General features: G+C 38.6%; 1 protein-coding gene across 3 annotated transcripts in view; it reads left to right on the top strand.

Annotated features, from left to right (window-relative positions):
* Positions 1–376: 376 nt before the first annotated feature.
* Positions 377–21142, top strand: part of CERKL (ceramide kinase like) — a 52478-nt gene continuing 31712 nt past the window's right edge. The window contains exons 1-2 of one of the 3 annotated variants that reach the window (XM_019290530.3): positions 13289–18391; positions 20171–20269. Coding sequence is in view for 2 of the 3 variants with exons in the window: in XM_039554913.1 (XP_039410847.1) it covers positions 377–599 (223 nt within the window). In the remaining variant the exon portion in view is untranslated. Of the gene's footprint in view, positions 600–13286; positions 18392–20170; positions 20270–21142 lie in introns of those variants that run through there. The other 2 variants (XM_039554913.1, XM_019290529.3) reach the window with 2 other exon arrangements.

The raw sequence follows: 21142 nt of genomic DNA, 5'->3' as shown, positions 1-21142 counted from the left end.
GCTGGAGCGTTCCTTCGTTGCTCTCCTTGAGGCAGTAACTGAGGAGAGCAGAGCGCTGAGACGCCCGAGTTGCCTTCTGGCCGCTGCGCCCCGTGGGCAGCGCACCTGACGCGGGGTCCGGCCGAGTGCCGCTCTGCCCGGCGCCGGGAGGGACGCGCGGCCCCGGCAGCTGGGCCCCTCTGTCCCGCCGCTGCCGGCGAGGGCACGGGCAATCCCTCGGTGCCGACCGAGGACGCGACTGCGGCTCCGGTCCGGGACGGGCTCCCTCCCGCCGGCCCCCGGGCGGCCGCGGCCCCGCCTGCGGGGCGGGGCGGGCGCTGCTCGACCCGGCGGGCCGCGGGCGGTGTGGCGGGGTGGGTTCGGGGGTGCTGCCGCCATGCCGGGCGCCGCGGCCCCGCTCCCCCGCCCGCAGGGCCGCGCCCGGGCCGCGCCCCAGGAGCGGCGGCGGAGAGTGGCCCCGCTGGCCGCGGCTCCGCCGGCCCGGGCGGGGGACGAGCCGCTCCTCAGGGGCATCTTCGAGATCGGCAAGAGGAGCTGCGACGTGGTGCTGAGCGCCCGGCGGCTCCGCTGGAGCCCCATCCTGCCCGAGAGCCCCACAGGTGGGACGGGGCAGGGCGGGGCAGGGGGTGTCCGCCCCGGGCCGGGCCCAGGCTGAGGCCGCTGCCGCCGGGAGCGGGCGGCGGGGCCCAGGGCGAGCTGGGCTGCCCGCGGCGTGCGGGGAGAGGCGGCCGGGGGCTCTCCGGGCAGCGCGGGCTGAGTCACCCTAAACCGGGATTGCAGTAAAGTGCTTAAGGGCAGTGCTGTCAGGCACATCTGTTCCCTTAGAGGGTACTTTGCTGACTGAAAAGAAAAAGAAATTGTTCCGGACGCATTGAGTGTCTTGTACCTGAACCACCTCTCTCTGGCAAGAGCCTTGTCTTCTTGGTGGGTCATACGAAAAGGACAGAAGGTAGAGAGGATGTTTTTCGGGCCTCTTAGCCCCAGGCAGAGCAGTAAGAGGATTTGATTTTGTTTCTGCGGCATCAACTTTTTCTGGCATATGTTCTTTGGCAGGTACATAAACCAGAGCACAGAGAGGAGAGTGTAGTTTTGCGGGATGCATCTGAGTTTTGTGATGAGGCTTCTGTTGCAGGTCGCCGTTGCTCTGTGGTGTTCACGTGGCAACATGCTGAGAAAGTGTGGTTAAAGGATTTGATCAAGTGAAACAAATTATACACAAAAGTTTAAGAAGCCAAGGAATGCTGCTTGAACGTATCCAAATAGATATTTTTCTCCTAGAAACTGTGTAAACATATTCGTAGTTTTGAAACTGTGTACACACTCCTAAAGGTGCTTGTTTATTTCCGTGACCTCCCAGTGTTTACATGAAGAAGAAATCAAAGTTGTGTTCAGGAATGCAGTTTCCAGGCAGCATGTTTGCCTTCTAGGACAACGTGGTTAGCTTGTTCAGGTTTAAACTACCAGGTTTATAAGTCTATTGGACAGAATGTAGAAGTTCATACAGGTAAGATCTCATAGCCATAGAGTCAGCATTGAGAGAAGCAAAGAAGTAGTCAGATGCTCACAGATGAAGTCATTATGGTTCATTTCATGTAACAGTGTTGGGATACCGGAGCTACCGAAATTGAACAAATACACAGTCATGCCCTGCTATTGACTCCTCTCCTCTGAATAGCGTAACCATGTTAATAGTGCTGTCTCAGACTTAAATACCTGCTTTTCAGCAGGACCGCTGAGTTCTGATCACCCCTGCACCCAGTGAGGATGCACAGTCCTTCCTCTTGGGGAGCTAGTCTGGGTGCCTTAAGTATAATGCTGTTACTCAGTGCTGAAGGTTCTCTTCCTTCCCATTTGGGATTAACTACATGTCTTTGTGTATGTGATCTGTAATGTGATTTATTAGTTATTTAGTTCTGTGTGTGGGGCTCTAATATGAGTGCCACTTTATGTTCTGCCTCCTTTAATGTAGATTGAATTGCCGTATATCAGGAATTAAGGGTCTGTGATTGTCCATTAATTGTCATCAGTGAAGGATTTTAAGTGCAGACAGGAATTTTGGTGTATATTGGTCCATGCTTCCAGAGATGGGGAGTATATTCTGTGGTTTGGGATTTTTGTATGTGTGTGTTTGGCTTTTTTTGTTTTGTTTGGCTGGTTTGGTTTGTTTATTTTCCTAGGAAAAATTCATCCCCCTCAGTTGCTACTTCGTGTAAGTTTTTCATCTTCATGTTACTCATACAGACATCAGAAACTTTTTGTAGTTCTTGAAAGGTAATGAAGTATGCAGTGCCTAAAGTCAGACCTGTAGCAGATGGCGGGACTTCAGGAGTCTTATGGAAAGCAGCACTGACAAGCTGCTGCCAATTGTATCAGGATTTGGGCTTTTACTGCACACGTATTAAATATTTGCTGAAACTTCTTTCTCTGACAATTTGGTTTTATACTATGTGGCATTGAGCTGCTGAATAGCTTCATTTTTGAGATGCTGCAGTTGCGGCAGTCAAATGTGGATTCTGGAGCTTGAATGTTTTTCTCTCCCTCATTCTTGGCTCCCAGCAGCATTTACCCTGGGGTGTTCTGTACTGGTGCTGGGAGGAGCCATCTGTGGCAGGGTATCGTTCCTGGATAAGTACAGCAGTGCAGTGTTCAGAGATGGCTAACGGCTCTCTGGACAAGTCTTTCCACTGAGATTTGGCTTATGCATGCTTTCTCCAACCCAAAAGCTTCATAACGCAGTTTGCCTTAGGCTCTAAGAGGTCAAGCCAGGTCTTCACGCTTTGCAAGTGCTGTTGAATGTCTCTTGCTTGGACTTGTATGTGGCAATTCTTCCTGTTTCAGGAAAAGGTCTTTCTTCTCGGCAGTTGCTACAGTCTGTTAAAATCAGAGAACTTGAAGGTAGTTGCTTTCTTCCCTTTTTCCTAACCTCCCATCCCCTATAGTTCTCCAAATGAATTCCTGTTTTGCTGAAGTTGTCATTTGTCACCCACAGCTCTGTGATTCCAATTGTTTGTTCTTACACATGGTAGTTTGTGCAGCCTTGACTTCTCCAGATTCTGCCAGAGCTCCAAATCCCAGCTCAAAGTTCCCAAGCAGGTGACATCTGCTGTACCTGGGCCCAGTTGTGTCACAGTGACGTATGTGGAGTTCTGCCCCGTTGCACTGTTCCTGTGGGGCTCTAGGCAGCCTGATTGTCAGGAGGACTTACTTCTTTACCTTGTCCTGGGTTTCTGCAGCTTCTCTCCCCAAGCGGTTTTTGGCTGCCCATGCTTGCTGATGATTTTTGATGGCTTCTTTTGTTCTTCACTCTCCAGCAAAGTTCTTCCCTCTCAAATAAGCATGACCCATTACGAATTTTGTGTGTTCTTTATTATAACAAAGCTTATGGCAGAAGTGAGGCTTGGGCAGGCAACTGGATGTGGAGCCTGGGGGACTGAATGTGTCAGGTGGGAGTAAGGGAAAGTGTGAGGCATGGCTCAGCTGCCCCCTTGGAAAGGCTGCGGCTACAGCCTGGGTGTGCAGCTCAGCTGAGCCTTTTCTCCTCATGGAGGCAGAACCCCTCTGACCCATAGCTGCTTGCTTGCTTGTAACAGTGCACTTGGTGCCTCAACGAGAAGCAGAGCTCACAGTCAGTAGTTGCTAGTTTTTTCTCTAGCTTCTTTCTACGTGGCTTTCCTATGCTGTAAATATAATCATGGAAATTAGCAAAAAGGCAAGACTTCTCTCTCTATTAATAATCCAGCCCTGAACTGTGGAGATTCTCGTTTTGAGTGCTGCTTCAAAACTATAGCAGAGAAAGCTATCTTAAGTACGGGTTTGAAAATTTTACGTGATTTTTACAAGTTCCCAGAAGATCATTTGTATTGTCTTTATGCATATGGCTTTTTTTGTTGTTAAATAAAGACTTTAAATCTGATTTTTTAAAGCCTCCAGCATGTTTTTAAAGATTGCCACAGAGTTTCCCAATTAACAATAATTGCAGTTTTTCAGCAGATTTCTGTCAGGTAGGAAGTGTAACGAAAATGGCACTTGCCCGGTGCTTTATCAGTATGTGAAGTCTGGAGGATTTTGATCATTATGAAAAACTTTGTAAGTGTAGTTTCTTGTGTGTGTAGTGTACTAAACTGAATGGTATATGAAGTTATTCCCTGACTGACAGCTTGCAAGCTGGACTGACTATTGGGATAATAATAGTAATAATTTGGATAAGCTTCCTTTTTAAGTATAGGTAATTGAACATAATTTCTAAATTAATTATCCAACAAGAAAATAAGATCTTGGAGCAATCCAGAGGTTAATGTAATGTTGACTATATATTTCATAATGAATAAAATAAAAATAACAAATATGTATTTTCATAATGAAGTAAAACACATCGTTATTGTTTAAGTATACTATTCTTATCTATAGTATGCTGTAGTTCTTGTTGATATTCATCTAAAATATAGATTTATAGATTTGCTATATAAGTGCAGCAATAAGGAAAAGGAATCACTGATGTATTTCAACAGTGGGAGAGTCAGCAGTAAAGGACTTAAAATTAATTCCGAGTGCATAGTGGCCTGTTGCCAAGGCTATTTAGGAACAGATGTGGCTGAAATAGATACCAATAGTCTGTTTGGGATCTCTAAAGTAAGACATCTGTCAGTCTATCGGTCAGTCAGGAATAATGGAAATGGAAACTGGCTGTTACAAAATGTGAATTACTGAAGTTCCAAGAGGACCAAATTCGAAGCTTTTGATTCTACTTCTGACATGTAGAGAACATATTTTCTCTAAGTGGCTTATCTAGTGTCCAAACAGAAAAACTGTTTTTAAGGAAGAGACATAAAAATAAGTATTATGAAGTGTAACTGAAAGTGAGGTGTTCATGTGCCACATTAATATATGGCTTTAAGATGCGAATTGAAGGAGGAAAGCATGCAGTTTTAAACTCTCTGAACTTAGGTCTGAACTTATAAGACACTCAAATCTTTTTCCAGGGAGTCCGTAAAATTAATGTTTTTCAGAAAAATGCTGCATGAAGCTGCGAAATAATTTATTAAGCTGCAATTTATTGTGGAAACTGAAAAATGTTTATGGAACTAGGATACACTGATTAAAGGAGTCTTAAAACTTGTTCTTTTTTTCAGGGAACTTTAAAACAGAATATCTTGACTGTCCGTGTGGTTATTTTCATTTATCAGAAGATCAGTTCATGTGTTTGTGGCAACTTTCATTGTTTCATGCTTTCTGTTTTTTCTTGTGTTTCACACATTTATGCACCTCTTTGCTTACACTGAAAGGGGCTAACATAACCTGGAGATCTAATATATGGCCTTTTCTATGCACTTCAATTCTCTACCTCCAAAGAGAGAGATCAGATATTTAAATCTTTGTTCCAGAACAAAAGGTTTCTATGCTCGATCTTGCAAATTATATTTGTGTGTTCAGGTTTCCATACACGTTAAGTGCTGCCTATGTTAGTGAGTTGGATTCTGATGCTATGGGAATTTGAAATAACAGGATTTATTTAGCTTTCGTAGAAAGTAGCCCTTCTTCATGGCCTTTTCTTTTTAATGCAAAACTTTCTGTTGATGATACTGTGGTTTGTGTTATCCTAAAGTTGTTGTAGGCCATAAACTCAGCAAGTTTTTGACTTGGGTAAAGGCGATATGTTCTGTTTTTGTGGTGGAGGTTTCTTTTCTTTGCTGCTTCTGTTGCACTGTGTAATAATTCAGTCTTTGCCATGTTCTGATATTACAGATAAGGCCATGTTTTGCTTTATTCCTCTCCTGTTCCTTCCTGGGGAGTGAGGATGGTGTCTGGCTGGGTGCTTGGCACATTATGCATCACTGAGCAGCTGGCACACCAGGAGCAAGCCAGGCGTAGCTGGTGCTGGTTTTTGGCTGCTGAGCAGGCGGATTGAAGAAAGATGGGTGGGAATCAGGGGGCAATCAAGCGTGCTGTGGTGGGGGTGAGCTGATACAGTATGGGAGTGTAAGGGTTTTGGTGCAGTGCCCTGTGGGTATGGGAGGGATCTGTGGGTACTGTGGAGAGGGATGTGAGTGAATGGAGGGGACACTGGATGGAATGGAGCTGCTGCTGGGCAGACAGGGAGACATGCAGGGTGATGCTGTAGTGTGGGGTGTGTGTGATAAAGGGTGGGGGAATCACTGGAGAGTCACAGGAGACGTAGTAAGGGGATGAAGAGTAGAATCCAAATTTGTTTAATAAAAAAAGTTATCAAGGTTCCATAATTTTCTTGTTCACAGAGTAATTGACAGCTCTTGACTATGCCTTTTGGGCAAAGGTGTGCAAGAGTCAGTTGATGGTCTTCCTTATATAGCATGATGGAGAGAATCCAAAGGTGTATATTAAGAAAAAGTTGGTATGCAACCAATCTTTGATGCCCATGCTAGTGGTATTTTCATATCCACAATAGTGCTGTAACACTGAGTCCCTTTCTCAGTGTAAATTAATGTTCTTTTTAAATCATTAAAGAGTATGCAGTCAAATCCCTTATCTATGTAGAAATCCCCTATCTCAGTTTCTTAATTATCCTGTTTTTTGGCCCTTGAGGAATGCTAATTTTTTAACTCCTCTTTCAGATTCTAGATATGGTTATATTCTTTCTTTGATTGTCATTTTACCATATCATCCCTGAATCTGTATCCCTCTGTTATGCGCTGTTGTCTTTTCCTATTGCATCAAGTGTTGCCAGCTTATCTTGACTTTAAGTGTGGTTAATTGGAAAATGCATAGTTTTTTTTACAGTTGCAAAATAGAAATAAAAGCCGGACAATCTGTCATCTGCTCTTGTTGGAGTCAATAAAAATAAACTTAGAAAAACAATTTTCTTCTGGTTGTAAATGTCTTGTTAACTATGTATGTTACAGAAGCAGCAGGTAAATAATAGATACTGTTGCAATTATGCAAAACCCAAACAAATAGGTATTGGATAGAAGAAATCCCTTTTTGTTTGCTGTTTCATTTAGGTATGTCTGGCTATATTATGCACTGTCTTTAGAAGGAAGTTTTTCTTCAATACGTGCAGTACTCCAAAGATATTTTTATCCTACTAAGACAATTTATGAAAAAGCTTAAGTGGGTGAAAATCTGAGAATGTAACCTGAAGAACTGAGTAGTCTGTGGAACTTAACATTAGTGGGCTGTGGAACTAATGTTTTCCTTTCAAGGAAATCAGTGGTCCTGGTTTTTATGACTTATGTTGTAACAGTATGTGCAGACAAAAGACCATAATGTGTTGAGTATCTGATACATGTATTACCATATTGCCATAAGGAACTGCTATTATGTTAGACACCAACTGATTTCATGATAGTGTTGGATTTCTCTCACATATGCTTATGTTTTTGTACAGATCATCCTTTAGGAACATCTGCTAGTTTTGTGGTGGTATCTGCTGTTTCCTTTCAAAGTTTGACCTTTTTGTCATGTAGTACTGTGACTGCGATAGAATTGTGTTTTACCGGGATCCTCTTCTAAATTGATTCCTGTCTCATAGACATGAACTGTCAATTTTTTGGGTTGTGATTTTTAAATTTTTAAAATTTTTTTAACTGCTGACTTGAAATAAGTGACTAGAATATCTTCCTTTCAATTGTTCAGGTTGTTTCAAAAATACAGGTGTCTGTGGGCTAAAGGTGTGGACGGTACATCTCAAACTATTTCACTAGGGAAGATGTTTTGGAGCTCTTCTCTTGCAATTTAGGAACCCTTCCTCCTTTAGCTGAAGAGAAGATTTGAACAGTGAAACCAGGTGTTATAAAAAAACCGTGGAAATTTTAGGCCTGAATATTCATGTGAGCCTTGATGTCTGGTAGCCTACCTGTAAGGGATTTGATGAAAGACAATTCACTTCTTATGTTTAAGATCTGCAACTTCCTCCTTCCCCGACTTCTCACTTAGTTGTCATAGGAATATATTAAATCACTGACAACAATTTTTTCAGTGAATTGGTTTAAGTCACAGTTCTCTAGTCTGGAGTGTGGCTATTTCTTGCCTGTGTGTTGCAAGTTTAAACAAATGGTCAGTTCATTAACAGAATTCAGTGCTGAACTCTGAAGTTCCGGGCTTTTGCCTGTTTGAGCAACGTCAGATGGTAGTTAGTTGGATGCTTTTCAGTGCTGAATCGTTGCTGTAGTTGTCAGTTTATTTGAACTGTGACAATATATCTGTTCTGTCAGTCCATACACTCAAGTGAATATAGGAAAGTATTCTTTGTGAGGCTCTGAAAATGCAAAGCAACAGATGTTATGTACTGCACAATTGTAGGTATCCTGGAAACAGATCTTTACACAGTGCAGGCAGTCTTGGAAAAACAAAATTTGACACGTGAATGATCAAGTTAAGGGTAACAGCAATAAATCCTTACCACTAAATATAATGCTGTTTTGCTTGTACTGATCTGAGTTTGGGTAATTAAATGCTCATTGTTATATTACCCTCCTGTCATTTGACAGAAGTTTAAAAATTATCTTGTAGTTATATTTTTCTGCGTTGTTTTAGTACAGCATAGTAGAAATAGAATAAATATTCTCACTTAAAAATGACATATGAAAATGACTTCTGAAAAAAGCCTGTGTAATTCTAAGGAGTGAAAATTCTTGTAAATAAATTGCTAACAATAAATAGGAAAAAATTCCAGGTAACTTGCTGGGTTTTGGTATGAAAATAGCACGTCTTTGCTTGGCTGATCTGTTGACTGTTCCGAAGATGGTTCAAAATGAGATTGCTCCTGTCCAAGTCCTCTCCCTGCTCTCCTGTTTGTTGCATGGCCTTTTGGAGACTTGTCAAACAGCTCTGTCAAGAAAGGTACTGAAAGATTTTACACTTGGATGGTTTTGGGTTTCCCAAAGGTCTGCTCTGTCACATCTATGTAATTTAACTTGGAGTGAGGTGATTAGCTAGGGATCAAAATTATCATAGTGCCAGCATATAATACCCTAACAGTTAAATGGCTATAGATGGTGGTAACTGATGTCAACATCAAACTTTGAACGGATTTGTGGTTTCATTCAGTGAATTCTGCAGCTGACACATTCTCGGGTAAACCTACGTGTATTGTATGTTACCATGATTGGGAAAAGATTGTATCTAGATGTCTGGTTTTAATTTTGTATTGTTTTTATTAAAGGAAAAAGAATACTCTGAGTATTTCATGTCAAATGTAATGTTTCTTGGTCACTTGACTGCAACATGCTCATTAAACAAGGCTAGTAGCAACTAGAGTTGGTTTGGAAAACAATGCTTAGCAGAAAAAAAGAGTACCTGATCAATGTTTGGGTTTTTTTAACTGTAGTACAAATGAAAATTAAATAAGAGCATTTTTTTTTTTAGCATTTACATTTGTTGAGTAGTTAATTACTTAAAATATGAGGGAAACAAGCAAGTGGTGATTTTGAAATTTTGTTCCTAGGTCTCACTTGTTTTATGGAAACCATTTGGGGAAGGTACACACAGGAATTCAGTACCGAACTTATAATGATTTATATGTATATAAATGTTTGTCTTGCTTAAGGGAGATACTGCCTTTTTCATTAGCATTTAGCAATATTGATTTTATGTGGGAGCAGAGTAATAAAGCAAGTTCTTTCCTACAGCACAAATTCAGAGCCATGGCAGTTTTACGGATTTGACCAGGCAACAGGACAGTGAGTCTGAGAGTTGGAATAATTGCACATAGTGTAATGTATTGATCTTTTATTTGAATGCCATCAGCTTGGAATAAAGATCAGGAGCTGTAGCTATACCATTTCTAATGTGTATAATTATAGGTTTATCATGTGGAAAATGTCATCTGTCACTTAAACAGTTGTTAGGATTATTATGTTAAGGATAATTAGAACGTAAATAGAGACTAAAGCAGATGTTTGTATGCTCTATAAACCAGCAGTTATTTAACAGTGTCTTGAATATTGTGTGCAGTTCTGGTGTTCTCAGCAAAGGTGATGTGGGACTGGAGAAGGTTCAAGGGGTGACTGTGGTTAAAGGTACATAATGGCTTCTGGATGAGAGTGGTGGACTAGGCTGGCACTTTTTGGTCTAAAAGGAAGGTTCTTGACATGTGGCCTGGACAAAGTGGCAGTTTTGCAACATAAGAAATAAGGTGCTTCTAATAAGCTAAGAAGAACCAGGCTGAAAACCAAATGAATAGCTAAGAGAATTGTAAAACTTACTGCCAAAAAATTGTTAGTGCTAAAAGATTTTGTGGATTCAGATGGAGATGGAAGGCATCATTTGAGTGCTGTTAAATGTGTAGAAACCACAGTCAGTTCAGGGTATCCCAAATGAAAACAGGTGGGGAATGGAAAAGTACTAGTGGGAAAGAGAATAAATGCTTCCTTTATCCTTCTCTTCTCTTAGCATCTGCTTATGGCTATGGTTTGATATAAGATACTGGGACAGATGGATGCTTGCTCTGTCCTGGTATTGCTGGTCTTGCATACCAGAAACCAGTTAAATTATATTTAAATGATATTTTGAGTAAAAGCACACACATCACTAGTCTGTAGTTCCACCTGTGTCTGCAGTGCCAAGCAAGATTTAATGATAAAATTTGAACTTCAGTTTGCCTAGCCTTCCATCGCCAAGGTACTTATTTTTATTGGTGGAACAATACAGTTTAAAGAATGCATGTTCTTTGCCTGAAAAAATACCAAGGGGTTAATTTTATTAAATGTTGGTTAAGAATTACAGTGCAGTAGGAGACTGTATAGGAAACCTGAATTTCTTAGCCATAATTCCCTTGAAAATATTGTTCATATGAATGCTTATAATTATTATAATCTTGGGGTTTTTTAATATATTTATTTTTGTTGTGGAGAAAGGAAGTTAAATTCCAAAGACATAGTTAGGCTTGTATAGGATAAGAGTCTGAAGCCATTGAGAATGATTTAGTTTGATCAGCCTCAAAATAAGGAAAAAGTGTAGCTTCAATATGCTTTGCTGGTATTTTTCCATAAATATATTTGAGAAGATTTCTGATGTTCACAGAAGAGAACCTTAATATGAAACATCCATTTCCATTTTTTATGTCAGCAGCTTAAAGATGTGTGCCAAGGTATCAATACTGATTATTTCTTCAACACAGGTGGTGATAATTTTCTGGCACTAATTCACTTTATGGCTAAGTCAAAGATTATTGTATGATTTGTAATGTGTAGCTGGATATGTGTGGAAACTCACATTTGTTAAATTTACTTTTAAATGAGCAAAATAAGTTTAATATTGTGATAGAGGAAAATTTGCATGCAATAGTAACAATAACACACTGAGCAAGTGCATGCTGGAGAGTTTGAAGATGCATCTCTCTTTGTTGCCGTGTGGGTGCTCTGAATTGGAATTGTTCTCTGACCCTGGAACCATATGCAGGAACTTGATGCTGTGAATAAAATTCATAGGATCTACAAGTAAGTTATTTACTTCAACCTCCTAGTGGTAATACCTGTACATATGGGTGTAATGCTAGCGTTCAAAAGGTTTTGGGGAGTAAAAATTTGTGTGTATTATGGGAGATTTGAAGTGCATCTTTGTCATTTTACGTGATTATTCAACAGTGAAATCTGATCAGAAACTGGCTTGTTTGTGTTTTGGTTTTTTGGGGTTTTTTTTGATATGTCGATCAGTAATCTCTCTGTTTGATTTTAGTACTTAGTACTGGGATTAGGAATGGATATGTAAATGTCATGTGTAGGTGCAGTTACCGTACTGGAGAGAAGTTGGTGGTAGATATCAAAGAACTTGCTTAAGGTGCAGAGGAGATGCTTATTTGAAGTTGTCGGTGCATGCCAGGATGCAAAGCATACATTGTGGAGCATTTTGGGGTGGGTTTTTTTGGAGGGTTTTTTTGACAAGTGTCTCTGTTTTAAAGCTGTTGATCAGCCTGGCAGAAAATAAGTAGGTTTCTGTATATAAATTAATATACTAATGTAGTTTGATATAAAAGTGAAAATTATCTCTCTACTTAATTTTGAATTTCATGGAACTTAATGTTGACATTTTATTCATAAACCATTTTATGAATTCTGCATGTTCTCTGAAATGCATTAACTTATCCTACTTTATGCACAGGTTACGTCACAATTCAAAATGGAGATCTCCAGATTTTTGAGAATGTCATGAAAATCTCAAATAATGTTTTAAATGACTCATTACCATTTATTCGTATAACTTGTGAACAGCGTAACAACATAAAATATCAAAACAACTCAAATTAATGGCTTCACCTGATAATTTTGAGTGTATTTTGATTTTCAAAATAGCATTGTATATGATTTTTTTATAGATTTTTTTATAGATATTTCCCAGAATTACTCTTTCTGCTAAACATTTTGTAGACCTGTTGCTACATCTGCAGTGTTTGATGCACATGGACTGAAATTTAAATTAGCTTAAAGATATTTATTATTTACAGTTATCGTTTGACGTGTGTTGCAGTGTGTATGCAGCAGTTCTGCTGCTAAATGAAGTGAGTGTATCCTGAGCTTGGTGCAGATACATGGGCACAGGTGGGCGTCCTGGTGGTGTGCACCATGCAGGGAAACACATGGCACTACACAACATGGGGCAAAGAGCACACAGTTGGAATTAGAAATCATTTTATGAATACCTTGGAAATTTGTGCTTGTTCATATACGGGTTGTAATTTCTAAAAAGGGTGTGCATGTTTTTGTATTGAACATTTGTGACAGGCAGCACTCTAATGTAGTTGTCCTTACTTTGTGCAGAGACACTATTGTATGAGCTTGTTTATGTCAATATTTTAACAATTTATCTTTATAACTACTTTTGACTATATTTGTAGTAACACTGGCACCCTGTGTACAGAAGATACAATCAGTGCTGAAAGGAAACTTGCATCCATCTGGAAGCAATAAACTTTTCTAAAAGACTGCACAGTGTTACTTAATCCTGTGATTTCTTACTGTGAGTGAAATTAAGGTTTGGTTCAGTTGTGTCACATCATATTGGTATCAAATCTTTTGTGAGAGATTTGTCATAGTGGTAAGCTACAAAAAAAATTTAAAATTGATGAAAGTCTGAGAATGTAATTTCCTCAGTCACAGAATTATGCATCATTGCAAATGGAGTCAATTCTATATAATAAAAATAATTGTAATACCAGAAAGCTTCTGGAGTGTTGCATTTTTTAAGCTTTCTCTTTATATGAAGTGCTAATTTGTATACTGCACAATTGACTAAGAATACCTTAAATTTGGTGTTGTGTTCTAAGTAATTTTTGTATTGTACATCTATAATGTAATATAAATTATATTTTTAATATGACAAAATATTTTACAAAGTTAGAGAAATATGAACAGTGTCCATAAGGAGAAGGGGGAAAAAAATCTATATTAAAAAGATCATCTAACAAAGTTCTGGGGGTTTTTGGTGCTTTCTTTTAAGTTTGTTACAAGTGTGATGTACATGAACAAAATAGGATTCATTCACCCTGCAGGCAAAGTGGTGTAGCCTGCATTCTTCCTGTTCCTAAGTGGCAACTGAGCGTTGGAGTGAGGGAAGGGTTTTATGCTTGTCAGAGGATTCTGGTGGTGCTATTGCCATCTCTTGCCCTTGGGCAACTGTAGGAGATGCAGATACAATGATACAAAGGATGGCAGAGTTTCCTTCATAAATCTCTGAAAAAAAGAAAAGATCAGAGATCAATGAGGATAAAGCCAAACATGTAGAAGTTCCTGGATAAGCTCATCTAGCAGCTGATAGCTATGCTTTAATAAATAAAAGTATGACTTACTAGGGTACATGAATTATCAATAGTTTACAGAAGGACATTGACACATGTTTAGAATGGGCTGCTTGTTCTTTTTTCCTGAAGAAAATATTTCTTGAAAATCTTTTCCAGAAAAGACTATGATTCCAATATTTGAGGCATATTGAGTTCCCTGAAACACTGGTATTTAGCAGTATGGATGATTTCTAAATCTGTATTTGAGGCTGAGGCAGATCTGGTGCAAGTAAGGCTCCAAGTAAAAGTAATTATTAACTTGTACTTAATCAAACTCAGTAATGTCGTATGGCCATAATAGGTCATTTGTTTCCCCACTTCGCCTTATTTTCTGAAATGACAGAAGTAATTGCATGATTGTAACATAAATTAGTAGGTACATAACACTGTGTATGTGTGAGATGTTTTCGAGGAAATGTAAAATTAAGCTCATGTTTTGTCTTTGGGGATTCTTTAGTATATTTCAGCTCTGCTAACCCATTCTGTTAAATCATGTAGGCTATTAGATCCCAGTCTTCTGTTTATTTCAGAAATCTCTCTCAAAATAAATTCCATTTTATGATGGCTTTATGGTTGGTCTGTGTAAGACCAGTCATTTAATCTGATGCAGAGGTTTGCAGAGGTTTTGGAAAATGATGGAAATCAGTGGCGCTTTTTACCCTGTTGTTACTCTAAAGTTTCTTACATAACTCCTCTCACTAAATGAAAAGCCTCAAAGTTTCAGCCACTAAATGAAAGGTTTACAGCTGCTTTTCAAATCGTGTTATGAAATTAGGCAGTATGTGTACCATATTCTTAACATAAAATGTAGAGCTTTCTATAGTATATTTCCAGTGACCTCTCTCTTGCAGTGGTGTTAATAATAAAATGTAATTATTAAAAGCAAAACCTTTAGTTCATCCATCCTCTCAAATGCTTCAGGATGGGAATCAGTCATTGTCTGCCTTACTTCCTTTCAGCTTACCTTGTTGTTCTAATATTATTCCCAATAGATCTTGTTATTTTTAAATTCATCATCTTCCTCAAATCTTTTCTTGTAGAATGAAGGAGAAACTCTTCCTTAGGGTGAAGATTTTTTCTGGAACAGCATTAGTACTTCTGCCAAAGCTTCAGTCACACTTTTCTGCAGAGGCATTTTTTCAATAAGCTATTTGATTTCTTTTCAAACTGCCAGTTTCAGTATGCTTTTCTAATGAAATTCTGCCATTAGCTTGTAGTTAGTAAGCAAGGTACTTCACTGCTCTGAGAGCTGAATCAAGACACTAATGAAAGCTTGATGGATAGATGTCTAATGAGCCTCATTTCAAGAGGAAAGGCCTTTCCTGTGGCCTTCTGGGCATCAAGCAGACCCCCAGTGCTGTGTACAAGTGTCACTCTGAGATCTGGTCATGCTCAGAGGGAAAGTCCCCAAACCTGGCCTTTCTCCATAAGGTATCAGCTCCAGCAAAACCAGCCTCTGAGCTGTACTAAACTATGCTCTTACAGCATGGGATCAATTGAGCTCTTCCCATATTTGCTCTGCCAGTAGCCAGAATCCTCTTTTCTTTTGGTTCAGCCAGAACTAAGTAGCTTGGTGATAGTTGTTCTTTTTCAGAAGTTTGCCTATTGCCCTCTTTTAAAGCTGTAGTGAAAGTTAACCAAATTTTAAGTGCTTGAGTATGGTTGAACTCAAGACTTCAAGGACTACTCCAAATGTTCCCTAAAGCTGCTCTTCCTCCAGTTGCTGTGATATGATACTGTGCACAGGGGCTGTGTGTGCAACAGCCCTCTTGATTTGATGGGGATGCTCAGAAGCTTGAGGATTAGTTTTTAACCGGTATGGTGGAGAACAGGAATTGGAATCAACTGGTTGTGGTGTCTTGGGGGAAAGAGCCATTTGAAAAGTGGTAAGAGACAAGAGGGGAAGATGAAAGGTAGGAGGTTACAGTTTTAGATGGATTTACCCATGCTGTGAATATTGTAAAATTGTTTAAAAATAAGTGAAATTATTCTATTATGTAATGTAAGCCTTTATCCCATGACTGAGGTTTGCATTGGAAAATACTGGGTTTATTGGGTTTTTTGCTAGTATTGTGTTGAAAAATTGAAATCTGAAGTACAAATTTGTTCCAGAATTTTATTTTTTTATTATGTCAGTTATTCTTCATAAAAATATTCTTTTTAGAGGTAGCTATCTGTGATGATAGTTTAAAACAAGATGACTTCTTTAAGCTGGAAGAGTGGATAACTCCTTGTCCAATGAAATGTAACTGAATGTGTCATTATAGTTTTGTAAAGTGGAGTTTAGTTCTGAGACTTACAATTTTCTTTTAATGTATAAGATGTCACTAGAACGCTAAAGAATTAAGAGAAGCCATTGTTCATCTCTTCCAGTTCTTGCAGACTCTTATTGATCTCAGTGATCTTTGGGGAGTTAGCAGTTGGAAGTGAAAATGCACAGCGGATTGGCTCAAGGCATGTTGACTTCCTGCTGATGAAAGGAGACAGTCCCAGTTCTTCCTTCTTCCCTGCTGTGAATTTTCTTATCAATTTGTAGCATCTCTAGTTCTATAGGAGTGGTGTTGAGCTGCTTATACTAAACAACTTGTCAGAAGACTAGGCAGGGGGAAAAGAAAAAGTGGGCAATCTATGTTACTTTAGGGGGTTGATTTGACTAAGCAGAGCCAGACTTCAGGAGAAGGGCTGGACTGCACAGTCATGGCAGGTGAGTCGAGGGTGGGTGTCTTGTGTTGAGAGATGGATTAGCAGCAAGGTATTGCGTTTGCTTGGCAAAATACATCACACTAAGATTCTCTAGAAAAGGAGAATGAAAATGGGTTGTATCCCTGTCAGATGTTTTTAAGCTCAGTTTTCTGCCCTGAAGGAATACAGCTGCTGCTGCAAGTGGATAGCTGCTATTAAAAGGTGAAGTTAGTTGTTGCACCCTGCTTTTACTCTCCAGCTCTGGAGAAACTGAGATGCATCTCTTCAGTCCCTTGTAGTACTTTCTGAACTCCTTGCTGCTCCCAGGCAGGTCATTGTACACAGTCTGAGAAATGTGTTTCTAGGTTAGGGCCTTGCTTGTGTTAAACTTCTACACCACCTTTTAGAAGGACTAGAGTAACATAAAGCTAATCTTCAAACGAAAATCAGCCCCTCCCCAACCTGGCTTTTGCTGTACCACCTTCTCCTCAGCTTACTGTTTGATACTTTTGGCAAGCAGAAAGTGGAATTTTGCTTTCTCTGCTTTCAGAGAGTAAGAGGCATAGCATCAAATTTTGCCAGAAGTGTTGCATGACCTATATTTTTGAAATAAAAAAATCATTCAAAATTCATGTGTTTTGAAATAGCTTTTCTGTCTCATGTTTAGAGTATTTAAATAAGTGCTAAAGAGCCAGACAAGCTTTATAGTGTTTCTTGGCTTTTCTGGCAAGAATGATCATACCTGCTTTTCCAGCCCTTTTTAATCAATAAGTAGCTGAAAGCTATAGAGGTTTTATGAATCAGCTGCATGCTGCTTATCGTGCTTTGCTGATTTACAGTGAGGGAAAAATGGGCTTAATAATTGATGGGCTAATAGGTGCTGGTTTATATGCATTAGACATTATCATATTAAATATTCCTAAACATAGATTTATAGACATACTGTCAAAACTAGTTTAATTTTTAATTCTATTTATTTTATTTTTGGGTTTATATTAATACAGTTATGTTTTATTGTATGTCTTGAGTGGTTATTTTAAAAGTAGTGTTCATACAGTGTAGGATGGTCTGTGATCAATTTTATAATAAAGAAGTGTTTTTATTATAAACCACTTCTTTAATAAGTACTGATTGCTATATTTGCTTTGGTATAGTCTTGATGATTTTTTTAAAATTTCTAATTATTTCTGTTAAGTTACACTGCCCTCAGCTATATCAATTAACTATTAAGGAAGTAAACTTTGAGAATGTAGTGGGACAGAGAGCCTAAAATGTGTAAAAGATTTATCTATTCATTATAGTCAGGGGGGACTAGGTGTCTTGCCAAAGGTCAGAGGAAGCATTTGTGACCAAGGGAGTATAACACATTTTACTTTGTGTCCAACTCTTGTTCCTGAATTATAGTCACATTTCATGTGTGTTTTCTGATATTTTCCATGTACTCCAGATATTTGTTATGGAAATCAAGTCCTTAAGTACCACTTCTAGATGTTGGGCCTCTGTGGTAAGATAACAGTCCAAAAAGTGTTTCCTTGTTGAACTGTTGGTGTTTATATTTAAATACCACATTTTCTTTAAAACTGTTCTATTTTTCATAGTACTGCTTTTTTTCTTTGCATGTATTTTCATCAATTTTGCTGTAAACATGAGGTAGTATGTTTAAAGCCTAGTTTAAAACTCTTAACAATTAAAATTTGGCTTGCTATTAACAGTTAAACTCTATTTGAGTGTATTAGTCCCTCATCTTTTGATTTAGCTCAGTATGGTTGATTTAGACATAATTTTTGTTAAATAAGAGATTAGACTACCATAAGTAGGAAAAATGTAGGATAGTCTCATTGCTTGAAATTAGTGAGATGATAAATAGGGGCATAAAACTTCCTAGAAATTCATCTATCCAGGCAGATTTTTCTTTTTTTCATGCTGCATTTGGAAAAAAAAAAGTGGACATGTGCAGAAACTGTGAGTACAATTAGCGTCAAGCAGATAAATCCAGCTCTAATCCTGTTTACGCTCTACATCAGACAGATGTGCTGAGATTGATTTAGACAAGCCCTTGGCTTATAGTAACTTTTTTTTTAAGTGCCATATATTGTGGTTTTGTTAGATCTTTGTTAAATGTTAAGTGCTGTTCGTTTTGCTCTTCCCTAACGCCTGTAACCTACTTTATACAGGTTCCCTCTGTGCTTTCATGATGACAGGGCAGCCCGGTAGAAGAGATTATCTTTATTCCTTGTAATTAAATTGACTTCTCTTTTTCAGAAGATACAACAATGGGAAGTGGGTACTGAATTAAATAAATAGCATGATATCTAATAGATGTATACTTAAATCTCTTGCAAGAACAGATGGTACCCAATATCTTTCTAAGTAATGTGAGAGGACAGTTAATGTCCTGAAAATGCTCGCAATAACCAATACGATACTAATGAGCCAATACGGTTTTTGAAGTTTAAAAAAGTGTCGAATCCAATATATGCTTTATTTACTTACATACTTTATACTAATATTTTACTAGCCTGGTTGTTGTCTCATACTAGAAGTATTTTATAAATACAGCTCGTGACTTACATTTTTTTTATCTGAGTTGTTTTATAAAATTTTACTGCATTTGGGATGGTCTTATTTTCAGTAAGCAGAGAAGATGAAAATTATGGAATTTGCCTTGGATTTTATGCAGATTTCTTTACAACTTTAGTAAAAAATGGCTGTCCTAATCCTACTAGCTGCTTCAACATTTCCTCTACAAATTAAAACCTGAGGATGATAGCTTTTTATAGTTCAACATTCCTAGAGTTTAAATCCTTCTCCAGGTAGCATCTAGAAATGTATTCCTGTAAAACAACCAAAGTCAAATAGTGGTTTTGAAAGTCTGGTGCTGCCTAGTAAGAATGTTTTATTTTAAATATCAAAAGTTTTGATATGCATCTGAGCAATGTAAGAATTTGATAAATACAGAGTAAGAGGAAGATGCATGAGCAAATAAGTAACCTGCTGAAATAGTCATGAAAAGAAAAGGCAGGCCTTACCTGGTTTATGACTAAATGTCATTCTATGAAAGCTAGTGGGGAATAAAAAAGTATTTTAACAGGCCTTCATTTTCCTTGACTTGTGCCTGTCAAGTAGACTAATGTTTGTAACTTGTTTGTGGTGTACATTCATAACATTGGCATAATAGAGTTTGTGATATCCTCAGCAGAACTAAGAGTTAAATCCAAAATATGATTTATTAAAAAGTATGATTTATTTAAAAGTATTTTAAAAGCAAGCCCACTTAAAATACTTGTATTGGTCAGGGGAAATGAATGCTGCAGCTCAGTTATGGCTGCATAATGGTTGTGGTTATATATCACGTGTCTTTGTTCACTCATTTTCCTAAAGCATTGAGGTTGTGTGTTGGCATGTTCAGTGTATTGTGTGTCTCACAGTGAGACTTCGTGAAAAAAACATAAGCAGACCCCTCAAAAAAATCTGTTTTAAAAATAAAAATAAATCTTTAATATAGGTATTAAACTATGTAGTTCTAGATAAGTGATATGGGACATAACCAGTCAGTTTTTAATTTCAGACTTACAGAGACTATTTACCCCTAAATGTTTTAGAAGAGCAATACAAAGTTTGACAAAAATGAAGGTCTTGGGTTTGGTAATGTTTGTATCAAGTTTGTTTGGACAATGTCCACTTGGAGTCTGTGTAAAATCATAGTTCAAATGGAATCATACAGTATTTTTCCCCCCTCAGCTCCCTCATTTCTACAGGATACATTGAATGAAAATACTTTTACAGCAGTCATTACAGTACTTTTAAGATTTATGTTGGGGTTTTAAAAAAACTATTTAGGTGAGTTTCCTCCTGTTTATTTGCTGTATACTTCTGAAAATCTGCACTACAGACAGTTTCCTGTGTACTATCTCAATGCACACCAACATTTACTTGTCACAGTATTCCTGCTAAGAACGGAATGATTTCAGTCCAGTTTTACACCTTAGTAGCTGATTTACACAGAAATTAGGATGGTAAAATATAAAAAGCTGGGAAAAATATGTGGGAAGTATAGCAAGGTCATGCTTCTATTTGTAGCAGGTTATTTGGTATGGAACAGGAAAAAACGAATTGTTTGAGAATTGTGAGGAGAGGTAATATTGTTTTGAGCTTTAGCTGTGTTAGCATGGCTGAGGAGAAGTCATCCAAGATTCCTGGACAGAGAGATGATCACTGCATAGTCTCCTTCCAGAAATGATGTTGAGAAATGCCAGCATCAAACTGTTACAAGAGTTGACAAAGTGGTCTTTCTCCTGCCCAGAGGAAGTATGACTTTCTGAAACCCTCAGCTTCATGTGGTATAATGAAGGTGGTGGTGCTGCCCACCTTTCCCAGGATGACAATTAAAATAGACTTTTCCCAGCACTTCAGTACAGCATGTATCAACTATTCATCAAACAGAATCTGTTATGGTTTTTGCTATTGAGAAACCAGTTGACAGAGCTGTTGCTGGATTTGGGGAAGTTTTCTGGTTTCTAGAGTTTCTTTCCTTGGGCAGCAAAGGGACCTTTATTGGCCTGCTGTATCAGATCTGCTGTAATTACGAAGAAATCAGGGAAACCTTTCTGTGTCCAGAGAATCTGATACCTACAGAAATGGTGACACTTTTCCTTCAGTTTGTGTATTTGACTTTGTTTTTGAGGAATCGGAATGCAGCTCAAGAGAGCAGAA

The sequence above is a fragment of the Corvus cornix genome, chromosome 7 (assembly GCF_000738735.6).
Source record: "Corvus cornix cornix isolate S_Up_H32 chromosome 7, ASM73873v5, whole genome shotgun sequence".
In the NCBI taxonomy this organism is placed as follows: Eukaryota; Metazoa; Chordata; class Aves; order Passeriformes; family Corvidae; genus Corvus; species Corvus cornix.
The sequence above is the reverse complement of the archived record's forward strand: the minus strand, read 5'-3'. Positions and strand labels throughout refer to the sequence as shown.